Below are 25325 nucleotides of genomic sequence, written 5' to 3' on the forward strand. Positions count from 1 at the left end.
TGACTGAATTGATAACATGTTAACCTTTGCTTTATAGCTCCATTGAGTTGATCACTCACTCCCACGTTACGGGACGATGTTTTAAACACCAACCAGACCCTGTTTTAGTTTCAGATGATGGCGATGCTTACGAAGCGGAGCCGGACTTTTATGATGATGAGGAGGGTTTCTCCAATATGCAGCTATCAGGCGGGTCTATGTAGACCATGTTCTGAACGACGGGGTTATAGGGATGCTGATTAGACGCCACTACACGTTATTTTGCACTTTTGGAACACCCATGTATATTCATTTTGTTCATTTTTGGAGGATACGTGTATATATTTAAGCTGGTAACATGTTTACACTCTGGAGACTTACAACAGTTTATATATTTTATATATCTATCACAGTCTTCCGCTTGCATAATTTAAATGTCTCTGGAGTATGATATGCTGATTTGGTATAATCCCATTCATGTTTAATGCACTAATATAGACAACATTCAATCATCATTACCTATGTTGCATAAGTGATGCGTTGGAACTCGGGAGCTGAGCTTCTGCTCAATCCCCGATTTTCAGGGCGTTACAGTTGAAGTCCTCCTTAGCGTTGGTAGCAAGGTATTCCAAAATGGTAACGGTGTTTGTAATGGTCGTTATGACTTTCTTCTTCTTCTTCCTTTTTTTAAAAATTTTTTATTTTATTTTATTTTTTATTATACGTTTTTTGAAAAAAAAAAAAAAAAACTGTTTTGTCCTTGTAATGGATTGTTACAGGGCCATTACAGGCAAGGTATGCTGAAATGGTATCGATGAGCGTAATGGTGCCCACCAATATCATTATGCGTATGAGTCGATATGGGGGCAAAACAACTGTTATGCCCCCCCACAAATGCCCCCCACAAACAGTTATTATTATTATTATTATTATTATTATTTTTTGGTAAAAAAATCTAAAAAAATATCTAAAAAATCCGAAAAATGTGAGGATTCAAAATATATATTCTTTTTAAAATTTCACCATGTTTATAATAACGTAACAGTCCACTCTTTGGCGAGAATTTTGTCTTGCGATGTTTGCTGATTTGATAACCCGATAGTCTTGGAATGTGTGCAAAACTCGTATATATGATTTGTTAAATATGCAATATCAATGATAAAGATACTAGTATGAATGTAATCCTAATAATGCATCTACAACACACACACTGGCGTAAGGATGCCCATGCTCCAGGCATCGCATCATAAGGAGGTGGGAGTCATAGAACGCTTGATCAAATACGAACGGAGGGAAGGGAATGGACTTGCTAGGCTAGTGCTCCTTTCTCAAACCAAACTTACCTAAACGTTAGGGAAGAGAAGGGAAGACCACTTGAGCGAACTGACCGAAGGGACGTCAACTTATCCGAACCGAGAATTAGCGGCTTAAGCTAAGCCTATCATGAGCAATGTCACTGCTTGATCGGCGGGGAGGAGCATCAATTTTAGACTCCAGAGTCCAGACTTCTATCCTGTCCTCCTGTCATCTTCAGAAAAAAAGAAAGAAGATCTGGTATTATTTGATTAACTCCCCTGCCTAAGTTTTGTAATTTTACCTTAATGGCTGGTCAGAGGAGTTATTATAAGAACAGGTTGTGGCTTTGTCAATGTAGGTGAAGAATACTTGTGTATAGACAAGTACTTATCGAGGCTGATGAAGAGGGATGCTATTGTTCTAAATCTAAGTAAAAACTCACCTGCGAGGTTGTGACATGACGAGTCGATCACCACTAGAATGAAAATCTCATTACCTATGGTTGCTCGATCTCTATGTCCTCGTCATCATCTGACTGTGGTTGTGGAATAGTAGATGCTGCATATCCACCATAATAATCAGAGTTGGAAAGAAGACCACGTCAATGAAACTTGAGGGTTGAGCCAAGGATGACTGATCACGATCCTCACTGGGCATTCGCTACGTTGACCTCTGAAGGAGGAGGAGAAGAAAAATAAGAAGAATTTGTCTATTTTATTTTTAGTTTTTATTTATTTATTTATTTTTTAATATTATTTTTTGATTATTTTATTATAAAATAATTAACAAATACCTTCTTTCTGCTGAAGAGTGGATCAGGCCCAGCCTAGATGGCATTGTTTTCAACTCTCTCGAGGAATCAGAGGTGGACCTTCTGGAAGCTCGGTTTATAGAAGAAGAGGCTAAAGCGGCCGTTGATTCAATGGGGGGAGACAAGCCCCCCGGTCCAGATGGATTTCCCATTGTGTTCTTCCAAACCTTTTGGGAGAACATCTGCCAAGATGTTATGGATTTTTTGCATGAATTTCATCTCAGGGGAAGATTATCCAAAGGTCTAGGTGCGTCCTTCACAGTGTTCGAGTTGTCGACGAAATCTCGATATTATCGCGATAATATCGGTGTCGCTGGCCCAGCGACACCGAAACCCCATTTTTTCGTTTCTCTTCGGATTATCGGTGAAATATCGGCGATATCGGCGAAATATCGGAGATATCGGCAAAAATCTTGGATTATCGCCGACCAAAAATCCAATAAATAGGTAAGAAAACCCCTCTTTCAAAAAATCAGAAAAAATATCGGAACGGGAGAGATCTCTTACTTGTTGATCAGAAATCGGAGCTCCGAAGATCGCCTCGATCAACATCGGAAGAATGCCGATCGACAGCGCTGGATTTACATGTAAGAAAATCCTCCTTTCTTCGGCAACAATCCTCCTCCAAAAACTCCCTTTCTTCGGCCGCATTTTCTCTTTGGTGAGATTTTTGTTTTTTTTTTTTTTTTTTTTTTTTTTTTTTTTTTTTTTTTTTTTTTTTTAAAGAAAAAGAAGAAGAAGAAAGGAAGATATGTAGCGTGAGTCGCGCGTGATGCGGTTTCACTAGTGACGCTGCCAGGTGGTTGGTCATGATGTTATGTGGGCCCACCATGATCCATGTGTTTTATCAACACCGTCCATTCATTTTTACATGTCGTTTTTATTAATTTTCTTATAAATGAGATTGACTAGAATCTCAGGTGGACCACACCATGGGAAAATAGTAATGATTGAACATCTATCATTAAAAACCTCTTAGGCCCACTGTAACGTTAATTTGACATCTAACCTGTGGATTAGGTCACACGGCATGCAGATTAGTTTATACGGACCTGGATGAAGGCAAAAAACAAATATCAGCTTGATCCAAAATTGTTGTAGCTCCAGGAAGTTTTTAATGGTAAGAGTTCAATCAACGTTGTGTGGTCCATTTGAGATTTTGATCCATTTCAGTTTTGGATTCTTACCATAAAATTGTCTCTAAAATGAATTAGACGGCATGGATGATACACATACATCATGTTTGAAGTCCACGGAGCACCGACCATGCTAGTCCTAGGGACTATCCAGTCCGTTTGAGGTAGCGGATTGCGTACGTAAGTCGTACGGGTTGGAACTCAGTAAACACGGTGAGGTCCACCGTGATTTATTTATTTTATCCACTCCGTCCATACATTTTAATAGATAAGTGTAGGCCTTTAGGAAAACAAATGAGGCATATCCAATGTTCAAATGGACCACACCACAAGAAACAGTTGTATTGAATGTCTACCATTGAAAAATACTTGGAGGGCCATGGAAGTTTTGGATCAAGCTTATATTTGTGTTTTCCCTTCATCCATGTCTGTATGATCTTACGAACAGATTGGATGAAAAATAAACATCACTGTGGGGCCTAGAAAGGTTTCAACGGTGGAAATCATTATCCCCACTATTTCTAGTGGTATGATCTACTAAATCTTTGGATATGAATCAGTTTTGGGCTCAACCCCTTAAATTTGATGGAAAAACGGATGGACGGTGTGGATATACCACATACATTCAATGTGGGCCCAAATGAGTGGTCAATTATGTTTAAACGGTGGTCACTGAATCTCCACTATTTTCTCTCGTGCGGCTGCCCTGAGTTTTGGATACATATGATTTTTTATCTGATGTCCTAAAATGATCTAAAAAAACGGATGGACGGGATGGATTTTTTAAAAACATTATGATGGTCAGCATCTCAGTGCAGGAAGGAAATCACCGTCCAGGACGCGGATTAGCGGTTAAGTAGGGAGACTCGCTGGTGACGTCACCTAGTTTTGTAGGCCCCACCATGATGTATGTGTTGTATCCTCACCGTCTATTTATTTTTTTAGACCATTTTAGGGTATGAGACCAAAAATGAGGTATATCCCAATCTCAAGTGGACCACATTACAGGAAACAGTGTTGGGTCCTTGCTCTTACTCTGGTGGTAGACTCGCGGGAGTTTCAACACCTGGTCGAGGGTTCGAGTACACATAGGTGGTGAAATCTCACTGCGGCGTGAGTGTGTGATGGTGTGTGTGCTGTAAAAAAAAAAAAAAAAAAAAAAAAAAAGAAAAAAATAGAAAAAATGAAAAAAAGAAAAGAAAAAAAGGAAACAATGTTGAATGAACGTAGACCATTGAAAACTTTTTGAGCCCATAAAAGTATTGGATCAAGCTAATATTTGATTTTCCCCCTCATCTAGGTCTGTATGACCTAATCATACATATTGGATGTCAAAAAAATAGTACAGTGGGCCTTAGTAGGATTTTAATGGTGGATAGCTAATCATTATTGTTTTCATGTAGTGTGGTCCATTAGAGATTTGGATCTGACTTATTCTTTATTCCGTAAACTAAAATGATATCTTCGAATGGTTGGACGGTGTGGATATGAATACCGAGTAATTTATGTGGGGTCCACTGTGATTTACATATTTTTTCCACTCCGTCCATCCATTTTATCACATAAATTGAGGGCTTTAGCCCAAAAACTAAGTATATCCAAATCTCAAGTGGACCTCACCACGGAAACAGTGTGAATTGAAATTATACCGTCTAAAATTCCATGAGGCCAAAGAAGTTCTGGATCAATCTGTTATTTGTGTTTTTCCTTCATCCATGTCTTTGTGATCTTATGAACGGGTTGGATGACAAATAAACATCATTGTAGGCCCTACCAAGGTTTCAACTGTGGAAATCATTAATACTACCGTTTCATATGGTGTGGTCCACTTGATCTTTGGACATGCTTCAAATTTCGAAACAACCATTAAAATGAGCTGAAAAAACGGATGGACGGCGTGGATAACCCACGCACATTGATGGTGGGCCCAACATGTTGGGTAAGAGTAGTACTCTCAACTGCCGCGGGATCCGGACAATGATTACGAGCCACCTCGTCATTCTATGTGGGGATGAAATATGGCAAGAAATGTGTATTTTTTTAATTCATTTACTTTTGCATGTCTTCATTGTTATAAGCTTACATTTGTATTATATAAACTCATTTTGGTTACTATTTGAGTGATTTCTTACGACAACGCATGCCTTTTGGCCCCTATTAAATGGAAACTTCTTATTTAATGCAATCTTTTTGCAATTTTTTTATTCCTGAATATGTAAATATGTGTATTTAGGCATGTCCTGAAGTTTCACTGAAAAATTCCACAATTTTCTCCATGTTTCCCCCTTTTTCCCTGCATTTCCAGTTATCGGCGATATTATCGGCGATAACGATATTATATCTTTATCTCCGGCCAACGAAACTTGTAGCGATACCGACAACTCGAACACTGGTCCTTCATTGCGTTAATTCCTAAGTTAGCCGGCGCGAGTTCCTTTTCTGAATTTCAGCCTATCAGCCTGATTGGGGGCCCCAACAAGATTCTGGCTAAAATTCTATCGGCCAGATTATCTAAAGTTATGGGGAAGCTAATTTCCAAGTACCAGAATGTGTTCATCAGGGGCAGATAGATAGTTGATTATGCCCTGATTGCCAACGAATGTCTTCATTCTTGCCACAAGACTGGAGTGAAGAGCATCTTTTGCAAGCTGGATATCGAAAAGGCTTATGACCATATGGAGTGGGGTTTTCTTCAATACATGTTGGGCCGAATGGGATTTGGAGAGAGGTGGAGGGGTTGGATCAAAGCGTGTGTAGGATCGACCCACTTTTTTGTCCCTCTCAACGGCACCCCTCAAGGCTTTTTAAAAGCTCGAGAGGTATTCATCAAGGTGACCCTTTATCCCCTCTCCTCTTCCTTTTGGTAGGCGAGGCCCTATTGCAGATGCTGCAGGGATCCTTAAAGGGATAGCAATGCCAGGTGTGCCAACTCTGATTTCCCACATTCAGTTTGCCGATGATACTCTCATCCTCTCTGAAGCAGACCCAGTGCTCATCGACAACTTGCGCACGACTCTTCGTTGTTTTGAGGCTGTCTCGGGGCTGAGGGTAAATCTGACTAAGTCAAAAATTTATGGCGTTAATTTAACGGAATCAGAGCTTTCCACCTTCGCCGATTCCCTAGGATGTCCGGCCGTGTCCTTTCCTTCCACTTTCGTGGGGCTCCCCCTTGCTATCGGCCCTCCACCGAAATCAATGTGGGATAAGATTGTGAATAAATTTCAGAAATACTTAGCCAGGTGGAAGTGTCAATACTTATCGATGCATGGACGATTGACCCTCATCAAATCAGCCCTCTCAAACCTCCCTATATACTACACGTCTCTATTCCGATGTCCTTCGTTAGTGCTGCATCACATCGACAAGCTTCGTCAAGACTTTCTATGGTGCGGGAAAGATATCTAGAAGAAACTACATCTTTTGGACTGGCATGAGGTTTGTAAGCATTTCCAGGAAGGGGGTGCCAGCATTAGAAATTTGAAGACTATGAACCAGGCTCTCCTTGGTAAGTGGACATGGAGATTGGGCACTGAAGATAATGCTCTCTGGAACACCCTTGTTAAAGGCAAGTATGGCATTTCTCCCGGTGGATGGTGGACCAATGATTCCTTGGCATATAGGGCATCTTTCATTTGGAAAGGGATCCTGCAATCCAAGAAAGCGGTGATTGATAATATCAGCTTTGAACTTGGCAACGGAGCAGCCTTCAGATTTTGGGAAGATAAGTGGGTGGGCGAGGAGCCTCTGAAAATCAGATTCCCGAACATATACCGCCTGGTTCCAGATACGAACATCCCAGTTGCTAGCTGTTATGAAGTTTCTGATGTGAAGTGTGTCAGAAATCTTCACGACTGGGAGGTTACTGAATTCGTGGGGCTACTCTATTGCATTTCTAAGATGGTTCCTGATCATGCTTCATCAGATAAGCTGATCTGGTCTCGGGACAAATCCAGTGTATTTTCGGTGAAATCTTTTTACTCTTATCTTGCCCCTTCCTCCAATCGAGCAGGCCTTGCTTCCCCTTTCATCTGGAAATACCCAGCCACCCCAAAGATATCTGTTTTGGCTGGTTGGTTGGTAAAAATCGGATCCTCACAGTTGACAACCTGAGAAAGAGGGGCATGCAAATCGTCAATATCTGCCTCTGCTGCATGCAAGATGAAGAATCAGTGGATCACCTATTGGTCCATTGCCCATTCATTACCCAGATTTGGTTGGAATTCTTCAAGAGGTTCAACATCAGTGGGTGTATCCCGAAGTCCTCATCCAATATGATGGCGTCATGGCATGGATTCAAGTTGGGCAAAGATAGATCTCGGATTCGGAGAATGGCGCTCCTTGCCATATGGTGGTCAGTTTGGGAGGAAAGGAACGACAAATGCTTCAATGACAAGCAGTCCTCGGTTCAAGTAGTGTGGGCTAGGGCCAAAAAGCTGATTGTAGAATGGGTGGTTAATGTTAATGGTCTTAAGGATTATGACCTTTTGTTTCTAGGTTTTTAGTTTTTTCTGCTATCTCAGCAGATTCCTTCCTGGCATTTGCTTTCTTCCTAATATAATCTCATTATCTTTAAAAAAAAATAATAATAAACAAATACAATTTTTTTACTTGCTTGGTTGGGACCTGAAGCTGCTAACTGGGTGAGTCCTGAGCCCAACAAACTATGCTTGGGAGGCATTGGATGCTTTTGCATCATTTACCATATATGTTGCATATGTCGGTAAGGTCCCAACGTTTCCACCCGTGTCTCTAACATAGGTTGCCCACTAATGAGAAATTATTGTAACATGACAAATCCTAACCATCTAACTTGTGAACCTTTTCTCATAGAATGCTAGTCGTTACAATTTTTTCTCATCTTGCAGTATTGTATCTGCTTATTGTTCTCTTTGACTGTTGTCCGTGTAGTGTACAACACTATTGTATATAATACTGTTTCTCATTGAAAACTTGTACCCTTCAATTTTTGCTTTTCATGAATAAGTTGATGGGTTGCATAGGTGGTAGTTCCTTATTGCTGTTTTTTGTGCAGTGTTGGCATGTTTTCTTCTGGGAGTAGCCTCTTCAATGTTGATGTGATTGTTTTAGATGAAGTACACTATCTTAGTGACATATCTCGGGGTACCGTCTGGGAAGAGATAGTATGTACTCTTTGTGATCCCGTTGCTATTTACCTAGCATTTTCTCGCATTTTCGTTTCTGTATGAATCAGTGGTAAATCTGTTTTCCATGTGAAATTGTTTAGGTAATCTATTGTCCGAAAGAAGTTCAACTTATATGTCTTTCAGCAACGGTTGCAAATCCTGATGAGCTAGCAGGTTGGATTGGGAAGGTTAGTACATAGTTCATAATCATCCAGTCCATTACTGTGGTTTTGAACTCAAGTTCAGAAAATTCCATAATATTTGAACTGTACAAACTATATTTTTGTGTCATATTTCAACTGAAATTTTACTAATTGGTGGTTTATGCGTGGTGAGTCTTTGTAGAAGATCTTTTATTTCTATACTTGCATGCTCTGTGCTTCCTGATTCTTGGAGCTATTCAAATGTAGGCGTTCCACTGTTGAAGAACTTAATGACTTCTGGTGCTGTTTTCCAACCCGATTATTTACTCTTCTTGGATCCTTTTTGGTGTCTATAGTTGTTAGTATGTCTTTTAAGTTCCCTATTTAGAATGATGTTGCATGGAATCAAGACTTATGGCAAAATAAAAAAGACACAGGGTTGTGCATATACTGGCAGAGTTTTCCATCATTCATTTATCATCTTCGATATAACTTTTGAATGGTGAGATGATGGAAGAAAATCTGTTTCTTGTTTTGACTAGTATGTTGGAAAAAACTGTACCTCTGTATTTTAACAGTTTTAGGAAACACTGTACTTGAAGCCTGTCATGTTTCTAATGCTTTGCATCATTCATTTATCTTTGCATCATTAGACTTGCCATTTTCTAACTTTTGTGGGAGTGCTATATCTTTCAAGTTACTGAAACTTTGTACATGCATATTTTTCTGCTTCTGGTTATTTATTTATTTATTGCAAACACTCTATTTGTCAAAACCTGTAATTCTCTGAAACTTGGATAGCTTATTTGCAGCATATCATCTTGTCGATCCTTAGGCAACTATCAATGTTCTAAGTTTTTGTAATAAGTTGCAATGTGTTGCAATGTTTGTAATTATTAGTTTTCTTTCATGTCTTTAATTGTCCAGATACATGGTACAACAGAGTTGGTAACATCAACAAAACGGCCAGTTCCACTTACTTGGCACTTTTCTACAAAGAATTCTTTGTTACCACTCCTTGATGAGAAAGGAAAGAAAATGAATAGGTATCTCTTTGTTACTTTATCTCTTTAATTCACTTTTTCATAGTTGTTTATTCCCTAAATAAAATTCTAAAACTTTTGTAAGTCAAATTGGAATATTGTCCATGAATAATGTTGTTTTGGCAGTTTCATTCATAAACTGAAGTATGAACTCTTGATTCGTTTCGGTTTATAGTAATTTGTTATTATTGGTTTACTTAAAGGTCTTTCCTTGAAAAGCTGACCTGTTTTGTCATAAAGTTCTGGTAGAACCTATCTTATCTGGTGGTAGAGGTCAGAATGTTGGGGAAGTGCAATAGTGGGTCAAAGTTATGAGTAAACCCTAAACCCTAAATGATAAACCCATGAACCCTAGATTGAAATGAAGTTGCAGTGATCTGTTTGAAGTAAAAGAAAAGGACAATATATGGGAGCAAAATCTATCTTCATTTATTAATACATCATATCAACCGAAGTGCCCTTCAATGAGGGTGAAAAGAGGGGGGAAAAAGAAAAAAAGGAAAAAAAAGAGGAAGAAACCAATCAGTTAATGGAGTTCCCTAACCACCTACAATGTAGCTTATTGTTACATCTCTAATTTGGGGCATAAAGGCTGGTAATGCCCAGCATGTTCATGATGCCCTGCAACTTGAATCCAATAAGAGCTTTTTGTAAATAGTTGGCCAGCTGATCACATACAGTCTATGGATCTCTTTCCAAGTTAGGAGACTTTGTACCTGATCTCTCTTTATTTTGTTTTATTTTATTTTGAGGAAGACAAGTTCAGTAGAATTATGGCCGCTTGATTATCACACTGCATGTCTGTGGGAATTTGAACAACTCCTAGCTTTGTTGAGAGAGCCCTGAGCAAAGTTGGCTAACAAGTTAAGACCAGCCATTTCTCTTTATTCTCGCTTTTCACATCAGCTTTCCATCATCGACTGCTTCTTACTTTTCCTGGTCACTCTATTCCCTCCAAAAAGGGTTCAATATCTTGAAGTGCATGGACTATTGGCCTAGGGACCAACATAGCGGCATCATAATATGCTGATTCATGAAGCTGATTACAATGTGTAGTACTCGACCTCTGTTAAAATTTTGCAACTTAAAATGAATTGTACATGAGCATGCTCATGAGCAACTCATATCCTGTTGGATGGCTAATAGCTCTCTCCTGGTGAAATTTCATGATGATTTGTGTCCATGTGGGAGTTGATGGGGTTTTAGGCCCAGTTGCTTGTTTCTTGCTATACTTTAAGTGCACACTTCCAGTAGGAGAGGAAAAATTCCTCTCTCAGAACTAACCTTGACGGTCTAAAAGTACTTGAGGGGCCTGCCATCCTTGATGACAAAGGTATTCAAGTGCTCTTTGCTACTTTGAGTTTGGTAATTACTTGGATGTGCTTTCATATTGATATTTCATGCTAAATGGAATCCTTGATCTGGCTAAACTTAGGCATATTGTAGGTTCTAAAGTATCCCAATATGTACGACACACTTGGTCATTCTAACGGTTGGATGTCACATTTAATGGATGGATTGATGTAGAATTGCATATTTTTCTAATTTAACGGATGGATGCCTGGATGCAAAGATGGCAGATCTGGCTTTTTTGAAAAAAAATTGTAGCCTTAAAATTTACTATTTTTATTATAGTATGAGATCTGGAAGAGGATGATTCTAAAGGAATTACGACGATTTTTGTAAGATTTTTTAGTAAGTTTTTGGGGTCTTTCATGCAGGACAGAAGTGAACAAGTCGGTAAACGGTCCACATTTCATTTTTTCTGCTGCCCTTTTTATTTATTATTATTATTATTATTATTCTTCACATGGATCTGGTGTGGTTGAGTGTTTTCCAACTATAGAAACAAGTTTCATGTGATATGGATGAGATTTGAGAGAGATATGAAGGTTTTGGCGATGTGTGAATGCCGTATGGACCTATTTTTGGGGTCATTGTGCTGATTTTCTGTGGATTTCTTTATTTGGAGGTAAAAAGGTGTAATGGACTGTGTACGCTCATGTTTGAAAGTGTAGTAGTCTGGGTGTGGTACAAAACACAAACTATTTGATGTAATGCTCGACCTAACTTGATATGGAGGATTTCTGCAAGGATTGGAGCTTTCCTTTTTCATTCATTGTTTGTCTTTAATAGGCCTTTTTTTTTTTTTTTTTCTTTTTTCAATTGTAGGTGTGGTTCAACCAAATGTTGTGCAGTGTTGCTCGTACGTCTTCCCATACTATTGTTGGTGTAGTCTTCCTCTCATTTGTGGTTGAGTGTAGTTCTCTCACCCGTGGTGCTGTATTGCACCTGTTTTGAGAGGATTTTGCATTTGAATGGATGTTTTATGGCTCAATGGTTGTCGAGTTTGGCTATGGCTTGCCATTTGAGGAGAAGATTTAACAAATGATGAAAGCTCAATCCACGGACAAGCAAGAAATGAAGATCTTGCATCCCAAACGTTGTATTTAAGGAGTTGTGGTCCAAGATGATCATCATAATCATTTTCGCATGTGTTCCAAGATGGGCATGAATGATATCCATGCTCTAGCCTAAGGGGGTAGTACAGGAAAATATATGTAATTGCATGTTAATGTTATCCACGTACTCTTTTGGAGCATTATATGTTTCTCTCAAGTTATTGTGTGTGATTTTTGTGCCTAGATTTTGCTAATTAAATGCGAATGCATGTGCATAATAATGCATGACAACATGCGTTATAATCAAGGTTTTGAATAACGGTATCAGTTGGGCCTTAGAAAATAGGATACAAGGTGTATCAAACTATATCGGACGATATGGGCTTGTATTTGCCAGAAAATTTTTTGGCCCAAAAAATTTGAATGATTGTTCAATGAATGGAAAAAAAATATAAACAACTAGAATTTGTTTCTTTTTTCTTTTTTTTTAAAAAAAAAAAAAAAAAAAAAAAAAAAAAAAAAAAAAAAAAAAAAACATGTATTCAATGGTGTATCAGGCCATTCCTTGATAAGAATGATGTCTGTTGGCTTGACCTGTTAAAAGTCAACAAATTAGGCCCTAATTAATACAAATCGATCATGATTTGGTGAATTGTGGCCCATTTGACTAAAACACAACAAAAAGAAGTTGAAATAAAAAAGAATGAAAGTTATGGTTTACCCCTTTCCCTGATAATCCCCAAAATGGTTTATTCTGTTTTGATTCATTGAATCCTACTCGAATCTTTTGTTTTGATTCCCAAAATAGGTCTACATCTAGGCTAAAATAACTAAGGGCCTTTTTGGATTTGGGAAAGTTGTGTTGTGACTAGCAATCCATGGCATGCTCTCAAGGCTAGATAGTTGTGGACATGCTGTTGTTGACTAGTTGTTTTGTCCCTAATTTCTCAAACACCATGGATCATTGACATGATAGATTGTGGCATCCGTGGGGAAATTTAAGATTGGTGGGACACATGTTCATGTTCACATTGAGACGTGCGGCATTTTTTTATTGGTTGAAGATCAATGGTAGCACATATGCGCATTTGGTATGATGCTTGAACTTGGATGGTCACACAAGTGGCACATTGAAACTTTTCACACGTTTACAAATAAATATGATCCTCATGTGCACAAAAACCTACAAAATGTCATTGGCAAGTAGTTCCACCCGTCTCACATATTGATGATTACTTGTCCAAAGGTACATTGGGTCCCATGCACAACGGGGTTGACAAACCATGGACATGTATAGTTGTCTATGACTCCTAGTGGGGATTCGACTTTGCCCAAATCCCAAACAACCCTTAAGTTTTCTCTAGGGTTGAAAGAAAGAAAAAAGGTGAAAAATAAAAAAGAAAAAGAAAGAGGGCATTTATGGCCGTATCAGTGGGATAAGGTCCGCATATGGCTGCATCAGCCAATGTGGGCTGATACAGTCCATTTTTTCCAATAAGGAATCACCCGCTGATAACGTGTAATAGTGGGGGCCGGTATTTTTACGATATGGCTGATTGTAACCATTTTTTAAAACCTTGGCCATGATCATATAACCTTGTCCTAATTTGACATCGATAAATAAGTTTCTTTGTACAATTTCTCCCCAAAATTCATGGGTACTAATATTTCTAGCTTTGATTCGTACGTGTCAATCAGAGGTGGGGCACATGTTGCCATGGATTCCAGCTCTCAATGGTTCTTCAATTCATTGTTATGGTCCATCAAAGATCAATTCAAATTTGTTATTCTTAATCGAGTAGTAATCAGGGTTAGATTTGAATTTTATCAATCAAATTAATTTTCGAAATGTAAATTGAGAGCTTACATGGTTCTTAAATCGCATCTCATATCGATTTCATGCTAATATGATGGTCTAGACCGAGAATCAGTGGTTGGATGGCTTAACCTAAGGATGAAGATTTTTCTTGATGGTTAAATTGACATATGATTGGGTATATGGGCTGATCTTGAGGTTTATTGTATTAATGATCTATATCCATGATTAGATTAAAAGATTATTCACGTCATTTTAGAGTAAAATTCAAGAGATTAATTCATCTTAGCAGTTGAACCGGTTTGAAATGTCCGGGTTGATATCACATGTCTTGACGACTAATTTAGATCATGGGTTGGAAGATCATTAGTGACATAAACCTCCTACGAGAAATAAAGGGTCAAATCAAGGTGGATTGATTTCAGACCTTATAGATACATTGTGGGTTGTCCTAACCCAAATTCAAATGGTGGAGAAGTGTAGATATGAATTAGCGGCTGATGATTATAATGTAGGTCATGTGTGTTTTCCACGTACATATATACTAAACCCAATTTTCATTGTAACACCTGAGTACTGACAATTACTGGTTGTTACAATCTACCCTCCCCTCCCCCCACCCCCCCCCCCCACCAAAAGAGAATTTTGTCATCGAAATTCAGCACTTCTACCATAAATGAAAGCGAGGAACATCTAATTTTTTTTCAATGTTTCTAAGCATTCACTACTTTCCTCGAGGACTTTGTTTGTATGTACAAATGTATACAACTGACTAACTGAACCGGGATTATTACAATCTACGACCCCTTAAAGGAAATCTCGCCCTTGAGATTTGATAACATACATCCCAACTATTAATATTACAAGTAATAAAATTATCCTAGTGGTGTATCCTATCTCGCATATGTCCAAGTTTGCCATCACGACCTAGATTTCGACTGGATACATTGTTTGTATTATCTCCGATATTATTGTTATCTCTAGCTTGGAGATATCGATAACACTGGTAGTATTAGAAATTCCAAGCATCAACAATGTATTGCTAAGTACCGCCAACGAATCGATATCGCCAATATTTTCAATTGTGTAAATTCCAGGAGTCGCTTGTATCGCCAATGTATCGATATCGCCAATGTATCGCCAATATTTTCGACTATGGAAATTCTAGGTGATGCTTGTATCACAAGTGCATCGGCGATATTTCAATAATATCGCCAACGTAGAGATATCATAGAAAGTTTTTTTATTAAAAAAAATCTATTTCAAATGAAAACTTATTGTGTCTACATTCTTTTTGCAAATTTTTTATTCCTAAATATGCAAATACGTGTATTTTATTATCTCCTGAAGTTTCATTGAAAATTCCTCCGTTTTTCCCACGTTTTCTCACATCTTTTGTTATCAGTGATATTATCGGTGAGATCGATATTGTTTCCGTATCCTCGACTAGCGAAACTTGTAGCGATAACGATACTTCGAACACTGACTGGATATATCTAAATTTTTCTACAACTCTTATACCTCTAGTTTAGCAGATCAACTAATGTATATAGGTTTCCACTAAAGATTATAAGTCTTTTTAGTACCCACAAAAAACTAGGGGTTATTTCAATGCCCACTTACATCACAATTTCCTACAATATCTACTAAGACTAGAAGTTTTTTATATCTTTTTTTTTTTTTCCTTTATTATTATTTTTTTTCACAATGATAATTTCCCACTATCTAAGGTAAAAATAATCTTTTCTGTTTTCAGTGTTTGGGCTAACACGGAAGGATGTTTGTAGTGGGTCTGAGCCTGATGGATCGATCCTCAGCTTGCGTAGAGCAAATGATTCATTGGTATCATTTTCTAATCTTGGTAAATCTCGATCTTCTGCTTGATCAAGGCATCAAGATCATTGTAATCGACCAGGATTTAAGATTTGGATCAAAATCATATATACTTTGCTTAAACATGATTCCGTCAGTTTGTGATCCCAATCATTCTAGATAGTTGGAGAATATCATGTAAATTTTCCATTTCCATAAAGAATAAGCCTAAATGGCTCATTATGCTTTCACTACGTACTCTGATTATCTAAAACACTAACCAAACTTTTCAAAACTAAATTTTTATATGAAAATTTGAGTAAATTTTCTAAGTTCTTCTAGATTTTCAAATTTAGTCTCGAAGTTCAGTCTAAGGGTGAAGATTTACCCAAAAATCTATAATTTCACCTCTATTTATTTCTAGTTATTGGAATTTGTGGAAAATATTGTTTCTAATTAGAGGAAGGTTTTGAAAAATTCAAATTCAAATTCAAAATTCTGAAAATTTTCTTTAAAAAGCAAGTTAAAAAAATGTTCTTATTTGATCTTATATACATCATGGTGGGCATTTGTTCTCCCACGATATCTAAGTTTTGTTTCTAAATTCAACAGTTATCCAAACAAACTTTCAGGGAGCCTAAATTTGGGTCTTTACATTCATAAAACACTCTGATGCTAAGGGAATTTCACTTTCGTTCAAGTTTTTAATTTCCAACAACCTAACTTTGAGTCATTTGAGTTTGTACAAGTCCCTTTCCCCAAGGCTTGGTTTATGCAAACTCCTCTCTGATACCATCTTGTAACGCCCCGGATTTCGTAATCGAAGTTTAGTTCTCGTTTTCCAAAATCTCGAGTGTTAACTTTTAAAGATACCCCACATTTCACAATATATATATATATATATATATATGTATTAAATTTATAAATGAGCATCGCTGTGGGAGAAAAACAAACCACGCATAAAGGAAAAGTTCAAAATATACAGGTGGCTACCCATATGGCTTATACACCAATGTCTCAAGACTCACAAATTATAGAAATGAAATAACTGAACAATGAAAAGAAACTAAAATGTAACTAGTCTTGAGCTGGTTGATCATCTAGCTCCCTGTCAACATGCACCTGACCATCATCGATTCCCTACGCCAACTGAATATGGTTCGATAGCGTCAATGGCTATCCTAGTGAGGTATACCCCTAAGATTTACCCTACCATTATAACATTTAAGAATAGTTTTCAGGTAAAGTCTATAATAATCAATTCATGATGACCATTATAACAATTAGGCAAATTCATAAGACATGCATACATCATTTATAAATAATACACATTGATGCTCTTGTTTAAATGCATGAATGCATGCACATACACATCAGCCTGAGGATGCATATCCAGCTAGTTTTGGGCAAAAACCCACGAGTGGGGAAAAACCCACATGCAATCTCAAATAGCTAGTCACCAATGAAAGTACAATAAGTACGGGTTCAAGTGACTAGCTCACACAAATTGGTTCGATTGACAGTGGTCTGGGAGTCGGCAAAAATGCTTCAAGAAAGGGTATGTGCTACCACAACATCTATATTAGCCACCTAATATTGCCCGTACGCCATGAAATGTATGATTAGCCCAACCATTATTAGTCCAATTTACAAACCATCATTTAAAGGAAGCTCAAAGGTCACTATGGGGGGCTCGTCACCTAAGATTGGCCAATAACTCAGGCATAGTGTCCCATACTATCATCCTTGACTCATGAGAATTAGGCAAGTAGGATTATAATGCATTTTAATAATTATAAATAGTTTTATAATATGATAAAATCAGGGTATTCCGTTTATATAAACCTCTACAACTAGTGGCCTATCATGATCCATCAAATAGAGCTTACCATCACAAATTCACACATAAATCCAATAAAAAAGGGTTCCTCTTAACAAGTCACATTAGGCATAAAGTCCATTCAAGGACACCACAAAAAAAGTTTAACTCACAAGCCACATGGACACAAATAAACCACAAGATGGTAATGCTACGACCAAATAATATTTAATCCATTCCCAAAGTGGTCACTAGTTCGAGGAACCTCCAATAATACCATCCAACAATTTCCCTGTGACATAGCAAGCTACAATCAATTCAACATACACTATCAATGGAAAATACACATGTAAAGTACTCATCTTAAGCCAGAATAGAGAACTTAAAGATCCATAATAATATTAGAATACTTGAATTGAGATCTAAACATCAATCATTTATAAAGAATTATACAAATAAAATTAACATTTATCATTCATTCCACGTAATACTGTATTAAGCAAGTAATAGAAATAAATGGACTAAACTAACTTTCATAATGTTGGAAAGCTTGAAGGGTGTCCTCACCTCAAGCGAATTGCCGTAACTTCAAAAAATCCTGACCTACATGCGACTCACTTGGGATAGATTTCAAAATGAGAGTTTGAGGAAAAGCACTTTCCCTGCATTCAAAATCAAAATTCAATTCAACTAAACTAGTTAAAGCCCTAATTTGAGTTCTAGTAGGAAGTTGAATGATCGATACACCTAAATTAGACTCGGGAGTAATTAGATTTCAACTCAGATTCGAATAAGACAATGTCAATGCGTAGATTTGGGAACCTTTAATTTCTACATCAAATTGAAATTGGGAAAATTAAAGTTCATTAGGTTTCAATTGAACTCTAATTAGAAGTAGAACTAATAAGAGAGTTAGGACATGAACTCACCCCCAACTTGAATTGATTTCCAACTTAAATCTATTTGAGATCCAATCATGGTATTTGGAATTCAAATTCCCTACAACCCACATAAGAATTATATTAGCTTTAGTAAAATTGAATTCCTAAATTAAGAAGTAATAGAGTTAACTCACCTATTTGCTGAGTCGACTAAACTCGAGTCGGATCCAACTCAATCCGGAACTGATCTTGACTCAGACTTGATGAGATACGAACCTCCTAGCCAAAATTTTTGATGCTAAAGAACTGGTCAGACCCGAAGTGGATCTCCTCCAAACTGGACTTGGTGTATCCCAATGAGTCAACTTGGCAGTGACTTGATGCAAGGCAACAACAAATCGGATTGACACAACTCAGACCCAAGCCTTGTTCTCTACACCTTGGTGAAGCTGATATCCCTCCAGCAACACCTCCATGAGGTGTTGGACTGAAAACGTCCTAGAAAAGAGTTGGAGTTGGGCTGAACTCAGTAGACTTGGTGGAGCCAATCGAGTCTGCTCGGCAGTAAGGTAGAGACCCAACAGATCTTCCATTTCTATTAACTCCTTTCTCATCCTTCTTCCTTTTCTCTTCATCTCCTCCTCTCTTCTTCCTTTCCGAATGAACGAGACAAGTTTGGACTCAGATCTTGATTGACTCGGTGAGTTGAAATAACTCAACACTTGAACCCGAGCAGACAGCAATCAATCGGAACCCGACAACAATCTCTTCCTATTATCTTCTTCTTTGCCTCCCATCTACTCTCTTTAGCGAAACCTCGTCCAACAAGGTGTTGGACTTGAACAGACCCGACTTGACTCATTTGGTTTTGGATCGCACCTGCTAAGTTGACTCAGGAGTGAGCCAGTAAACAACAACATCAACGATCTAAACACATAGCCGCACCATTGTTGTCTCTCTTCTTACTTCTCCTTTTGCTCTCTCTCTCTCTCTCTATCTCTCTCTCTCTCTCTCTCTCTCTCTCTCTCTCTCTCACGACTAGACTAGGTCTGGACTCGGCCTGTACTCGGGCCCAAACGTATAACTCGAACCGAGTCACAACCCAACCTAGTGCGGTAGAGAAACGACGCTTGCTCCCTTCTCTTAGGTTTTCTACTTTTGAAAAGGGATGCCCTAAAAGATAGCCTTTTATAGGCTCAATTAACCTTATTCTAGAGGGTTCAAAGCAACTAATCCATGGAATTAGTTATAGGTTTAGTTGCACAATCCAATGGGTTCTAAGATGATCTAATCTAATTTTGTTTGCATGCCTGAAATCTAGCCATATAGATGGATATCTGAAGCTATGGGCCATATGATGAATGTCTCTGATCAGAAAATGGGGTCCACATCAAGAGGATAGGTTTTTCTAATTAAATGGGGAAGATGACTCCACTGATCATGGAAACTTTCAATTGAAGGGTGCATCTTCCGAGATAATGCTTATGAACGGACTAGATTGGTCCCACAAAGCTTATGGGACCCATCTTTTGGGTGGACAACGACAAAAATTCGGTGGCTTTCCGAGATGAAGAGTAGCGCATGATAACTCGTGTGAAATTGAGTTTTCTTGCGAGTACTCCTAACAGCTGCGAAAGGGCTTCTAGAAACCCTAGAATGAACGCCAGGGATGAATTTTGGGAGAGCTTTTAGAAACTGATGGATGGTTGGGATCGTGCCGGCAACCAAATAGAAATAGGTTCTCTCAGCGCACTCTCTTTGGCAGTGAAAAGAAACCTTTAAACGAAGAGTGAATAAAAGACTGAGGTTTGTTCTCATGGACGGCTGAGATGCTATGGAAAAAAACTCCGCTCGGATCGCCAACCTATCAAGGCCAAACGAAAATTCTGTTTTCGGGAAAACAACTACACACAACGCTTCTTGCGCTCATGTTTATGCGTTTGCACGTAGGTGTGAACGTGTGGGATCAATACAATTTTGATCGAAATTTAGCCCTGAATGAGAAGCACAGTTTGGATCATCGAATTAGAGGAACACAATGGGCCACTGATCAACGCACAGACCCGGTTTGTTTAAAATCTTAGCAGCGGGAAAAAAGGAAGAAAAGGTTTCCTCTTCGGGCATGAGTCGGGTCAAACCCGATTGACCAACCACTAAGTTCGGTGCTTCGCAGAAGTACACACGCTGTGTACACATGCGATCAAAAGTGGGATCCATAGGGCTGTTTCATGAGATCTAGTCCGCTCATTAGTTTCTACTGATACTCTTAGGGTCCCAACATAACTATGAGACCAATCTAAGGGCCGCATAGGGGAGTGTTCATTGAATTAATGATTTTTGACGATCCAACAGTCGGATCATGACACGATTCAATCATTGACATTTCCAAGGGGTACTAATGTAGTCTGGATAGATTTTAATATGTGGTTCTGATGATTCGATGGTGTGATCAAGTGGTGGTTTGCCAAATTAAGCGTTGTGTGTCCGATGAACAGTGGATCTTGCGATTTAGGTTATAAAACTGATGATGTACTATTAAATCTATCCCTTGATGCGCAGTTTGAAGTTTTGTTCTAATCTAACATCAATAAATAAGTTTCATTGTGCAATTTCTCCCAAAAATTCACGAGTACTAATATTTCTAGCTTTGATTTGTACATATGTGTCAATCAGAGGTTGGGCGCAGGTTGGCATAGGTTCCAGCTCTCAATGGCCCTTCAATTGATCGTTATGGTCTGTGAAAGATCGATTCAAGTTTGTTATTCTTAATCGAGTAGTAATCAAGGTTAGATTTGATGTTTATCAGTTGAATTAATTTTTGAAACGTAAATTGAGAGCTTACTTGGTTCTTAAATCGCATCTCATATCGATTTCATGATGATTAATGGTCCAGACCGAGAATCAGTGGTTGGATGGCTTAACCTAAGGATGAAGATTTTTCTTGACGGTTAAATTGATGTGTGATTGGGTATACAGGCTGATCTTGAGGTTTATTGTATTAATGATCTATATACATGATTAGATTAAAAGATTATTCATGTCATTTTAGAGCAAAATTCAAGAGATTAATTCATCTTAGCAGTTGAACCGATTTGAAATGTCTAGGTTGATATCACATGTCTTGACGGCTAATTTAGATCGTGGTTTGGAAGATCGTTAGTGACATAAACCAACCACGAGAAATCAAGGGTCAATTCAAGGTGGATTGATTTCAGAGCTTACAGATACATTGTGGGTTGTCCTAGCCCAAATTCAGACTATTGGGAGGTGCGGATATGAATTAGTGGCCGATGATTATAATGTAGGTCATGTGTGTTTTCCACTTACATTTATACTAAACCCAATTTTCATTTTAACACCTGAGTATTGAAAACTACGGGGTGTTACAGAAAGTCTTCGATTCCCCGATCCCTTGTGGGCCTACGGTGTTTGGCCGACTATAGATTCCGAGACTATTGGCTAATAGCAACTCCAAGTCGAACTACATTATCCTCGAGTCAACACCCAACCCGAAGAAAACAACAAGTGTGAGGGAAAGTCCACTCCTTGTCTATATCATGAGGTACACTGATTCAATGAGTTGGCAATATTGTGTTGAGAAGTAGTTGAAAGCAATGATTTTAAATATCAATCATGTACACCGATATTGTAGTCCAATGATATGAAATAAGGGATGTTATCATATTCCCCCATATCACTAGAAATATTGCAAAATATTATAAAAGTATTGCAATGTCTAACATCATAATGTATCGACAATAAACATTGCGATATTTTAAATATATCGTAGTATAAAGTTCTTGAATATCGTCGATACATGACGATATCGAGAGTTCATCATTCTTTTGTAAAAAAAAAATCCACAGGAGATCCATTTTTCTCAAATTTTTTGGCGATAGAACCATAAGAGGATTTTGACTAGTCCTCGTTAGTTATTTGGAGAGAAGTGGATTTGGTTTTGGAAATCGAGATTGAAGAGTAGAGACGGTCCGTAAATCAATTGGTGATTTTTTTTATTTTTTTTTAATTGAAAGTGTTTTTTCTTGTTTAAATGGTTTAAAATTGGGGGAACCAGGTTACTAATCCATTATTTTGCATGCTCAATCATGGGTTTTAACCTCCATTTTTTTATTTTAGGGAAAATGGTGGAATTTGGGGAAAATTCAAAATTCCCCAATTTCACCCATTTGACTTGAATTAGTGTGTGGTAATATCATGTGTGAGTGCTTGTAGGCTAATCTACAAATTAAGGGCTCTTTTTTTTTCTTTTTTTTTTGAATGTTAAAAAAAATTAATTTTTAATTAAAAAATATTAAAAATAAAAATTAATATTTTTGCATTACAATGACCAACCTAAATTGGTTCCTAATATATTTGTGTAGATGAGTGTATATGATTTTAATTTAGCCACCCTCTTTTATTTATTTTTAAAAATAAATTTAATTTTTTTTATAGAAAATTAACAAGAAATAATTTGGAAATATATATTTTTCATACATTTAGTGTATTAATATAGGCATATTTTTACTTATTTTTTGGCTTTTGAATGTTTGGTTTTGTTTTCTTACGCATGTTGTATGATTTGTAAATGATATGAACTCATTTTGAATATAATTACATTATTTCTATCAAACAATGCATAGTTTAGGATCCTAAACAAAGGAAACTTATTATGCGTATTTTTTTGGGTGATCTTTTGAGTTCTAAGTGTGTAATCATTGTTTGGTGTCTCCCTGATATTATTGATAATATCCCTGAAATAATCTGTATCTCCAGCTCAGTGATATTGATAACATTGGTAGTATCGGAAATTATAGGTATCGGCAATACATTGCCAAGTATTAATACCAATATTTTTGACTGTCTAAATTTCAGGTGTTGCTTGTACACCAATGTATCGCCAATATTTTCGTCTATGTAAATTCCAGGTGTTGCTTGTATTGCTAATGTATCAACGATATTTCCATAATATCGCTAATATATTGATATTGCCAAAAATCTGTTTATTAAACAAAAAATCATTTCAAAGTTTTTTACGGGTGCATGGTTGTTAGTTGGATGGATGGATGAATCCACCATTTTTCCCATTTTCCCCCGATATTTCCCTGAGCCAATGATACATGCGTTTAGGAAAACTTATTATTTGATTCCTAAATCTGCAAATGTGTGTCTTTTCATTTTTTGATTGTTAAATATGCAAATATGTGTATTTTAGCATCTCCTGAAGTATCACATTGAAAAATTCCACCATTTTTCCCATGTTTCTCTTATGTTTCCCCGCGTCAACGTTACATGCTTTTAGACCCCCATTAAAGAGAAACTTATTATATTATGTATGTGCCTTTTTTATTTTATTTTTTTGCAATTATTTGATACCTAAATATGCAGATGTGTATTTTAGCGTCTCCTGAAGTTTCATTAAGAAAATCTACAATTTCCTTGTGTTTCCTCAATGTTTCTCTCAATCAGTGATACATTTTTTGGGCATCAACGATAATATCGGTGATATCGATACATGTTTTTGTATCCCTAGCCAGTGATACATGCAACGATACCGATACTATGAACACTGTGTAATATTGTCTTTTTTAACATCCCCTGAAGTTCCATTGAAAAATGTGATCAAGTTCCCAATGTTTGCCAATGTTTCCCAAAAACAGTGATTCGTTCTGCGATACATTCTATATTTACCATGTGATACCATTATGTTTCCACATCCCAAGGCTGCAGTACATGCATTGCTACCAATATTTAAATCACTGGTTAAAAAAAAATCTTCGTTATATTCTTTTATAATTTGACTATGTTCTTGAGATTCTGTTTTTCCAACTTGTCAACAATCTATAGAAATTTACTTCTAATCCTCTTTTTTAATCTCTTATCTTCCTGTTGTTGACACTGTTGGATTAATGATTCTCTCATCATCAAGATGTATATTAGGTGAGCTTAACTGTGTTAAGTTTCACTTTTTTCTCCTGGAATACTCATGCATTGAACGTAATCACCTGCACGATTCGTTTTCTCCTAGAAAGTCATGCACTGACTTCTGCAGTCCCAAGTTTCCTTGATTCATATCAGTGAACCTCCACGGGCACAATCGTGATCCAGCCTAGGCAATAGCATTTGGAGGAGTCTCTTTCGGTAATAACTAGAAAGAGTAATCAAAACATATCACCACTTCAACTACTGAACAGTCTCAGCAAAATTAGAATCGTTCATATGAATGGGGCCTGAAAACTCAGCAAGCATGGTCCCACTGTTCTCCCAATTGACCCTACCCACCCCTGCCAGCCCGGGATTGCCAGAAGAACAGCCATGGAAACTTATTTTGAAAGTGCCAAATGCCAATCCACTTAGCTGTGGCTAGTTTCTTCCGCCATTTGGACTGGATTTTCACCTCCCAATTCATAGCCATCAAGGAGTAGGAAATTCCTCTGACTCTGGGGTTTGAGCTGGCCCAATTAGAAGCAAGCCTGGAGATATTGTTTGTAGTTGCATTCACTGAAGACACCTTCCTTTCAAGTTTCCCTGATTTCTTACCATCTAAATAGCCTACAATGCTGCATAAATCACCTTCATCCACAGGATATGTCTAAGAGAGCCCCATGCGAGCGCTGTCCAACCCATGATCAAATCCAGAACTGTCTCTGGAAGGACCCAAGCCATCCCAAGTCTAGCCAAAACATCCCTCTGAGCATCTCTGACGAATTTGCTTTTAATTAGTTGTTTCCTTAACTACCGTATCTATGTACAAATGATCCTTCACACCTTTTATTTAACCAAACTTGACAAATCTTATCCAAGTCCTAATAAACCTAGCCTAAATCTGCTTTAGTAAGTATACACTTCCCTCAGGGCTTTGTCAACTCATGCACCTTGAATTACCCAAGAAAATAGCTTCCCAAGGGTGCTATAGACCTATCACAGTTCATTTAATAGCTTCATGGGCTATTTGTAACAAAAATCCTATTGCCAATGTAATTTCTCCTTAAAATACCATGCATTGACTCCTATACAACTAGGAAAAAAACTGTAAACCTTCT

The 25325-nt window shown here is 37.6% G+C and overlaps 1 protein-coding gene across 1 annotated transcript in view; it reads left to right on the plus strand.

Annotated features, from left to right (window-relative positions):
* The window catches only part of LOC131255423 (DExH-box ATP-dependent RNA helicase DExH15 chloroplastic), a 145670-nt gene that overhangs the window by 25154 nt on the left and 95191 nt on the right, over positions 1 to 25325 (plus strand). The window contains exons 4-6 of the mRNA XM_058256127.1: positions 8255 to 8363; positions 8468 to 8554; positions 9437 to 9555. Of these exons, the coding sequence (XP_058112110.1) occupies positions 8255 to 8363; positions 8468 to 8554; positions 9437 to 9555 (315 nt within the window). The remainder of the gene's footprint in view (positions 1 to 8254; positions 8364 to 8467; positions 8555 to 9436; positions 9556 to 25325) is intronic.

Source organism: Magnolia sinica, chromosome 9 (genome assembly GCF_029962835.1).
Source record: "Magnolia sinica isolate HGM2019 chromosome 9, MsV1, whole genome shotgun sequence".
Lineage (NCBI taxonomy): Eukaryota > Viridiplantae > Streptophyta > Magnoliopsida > Magnoliales > Magnoliaceae > Magnolia > Magnolia sinica.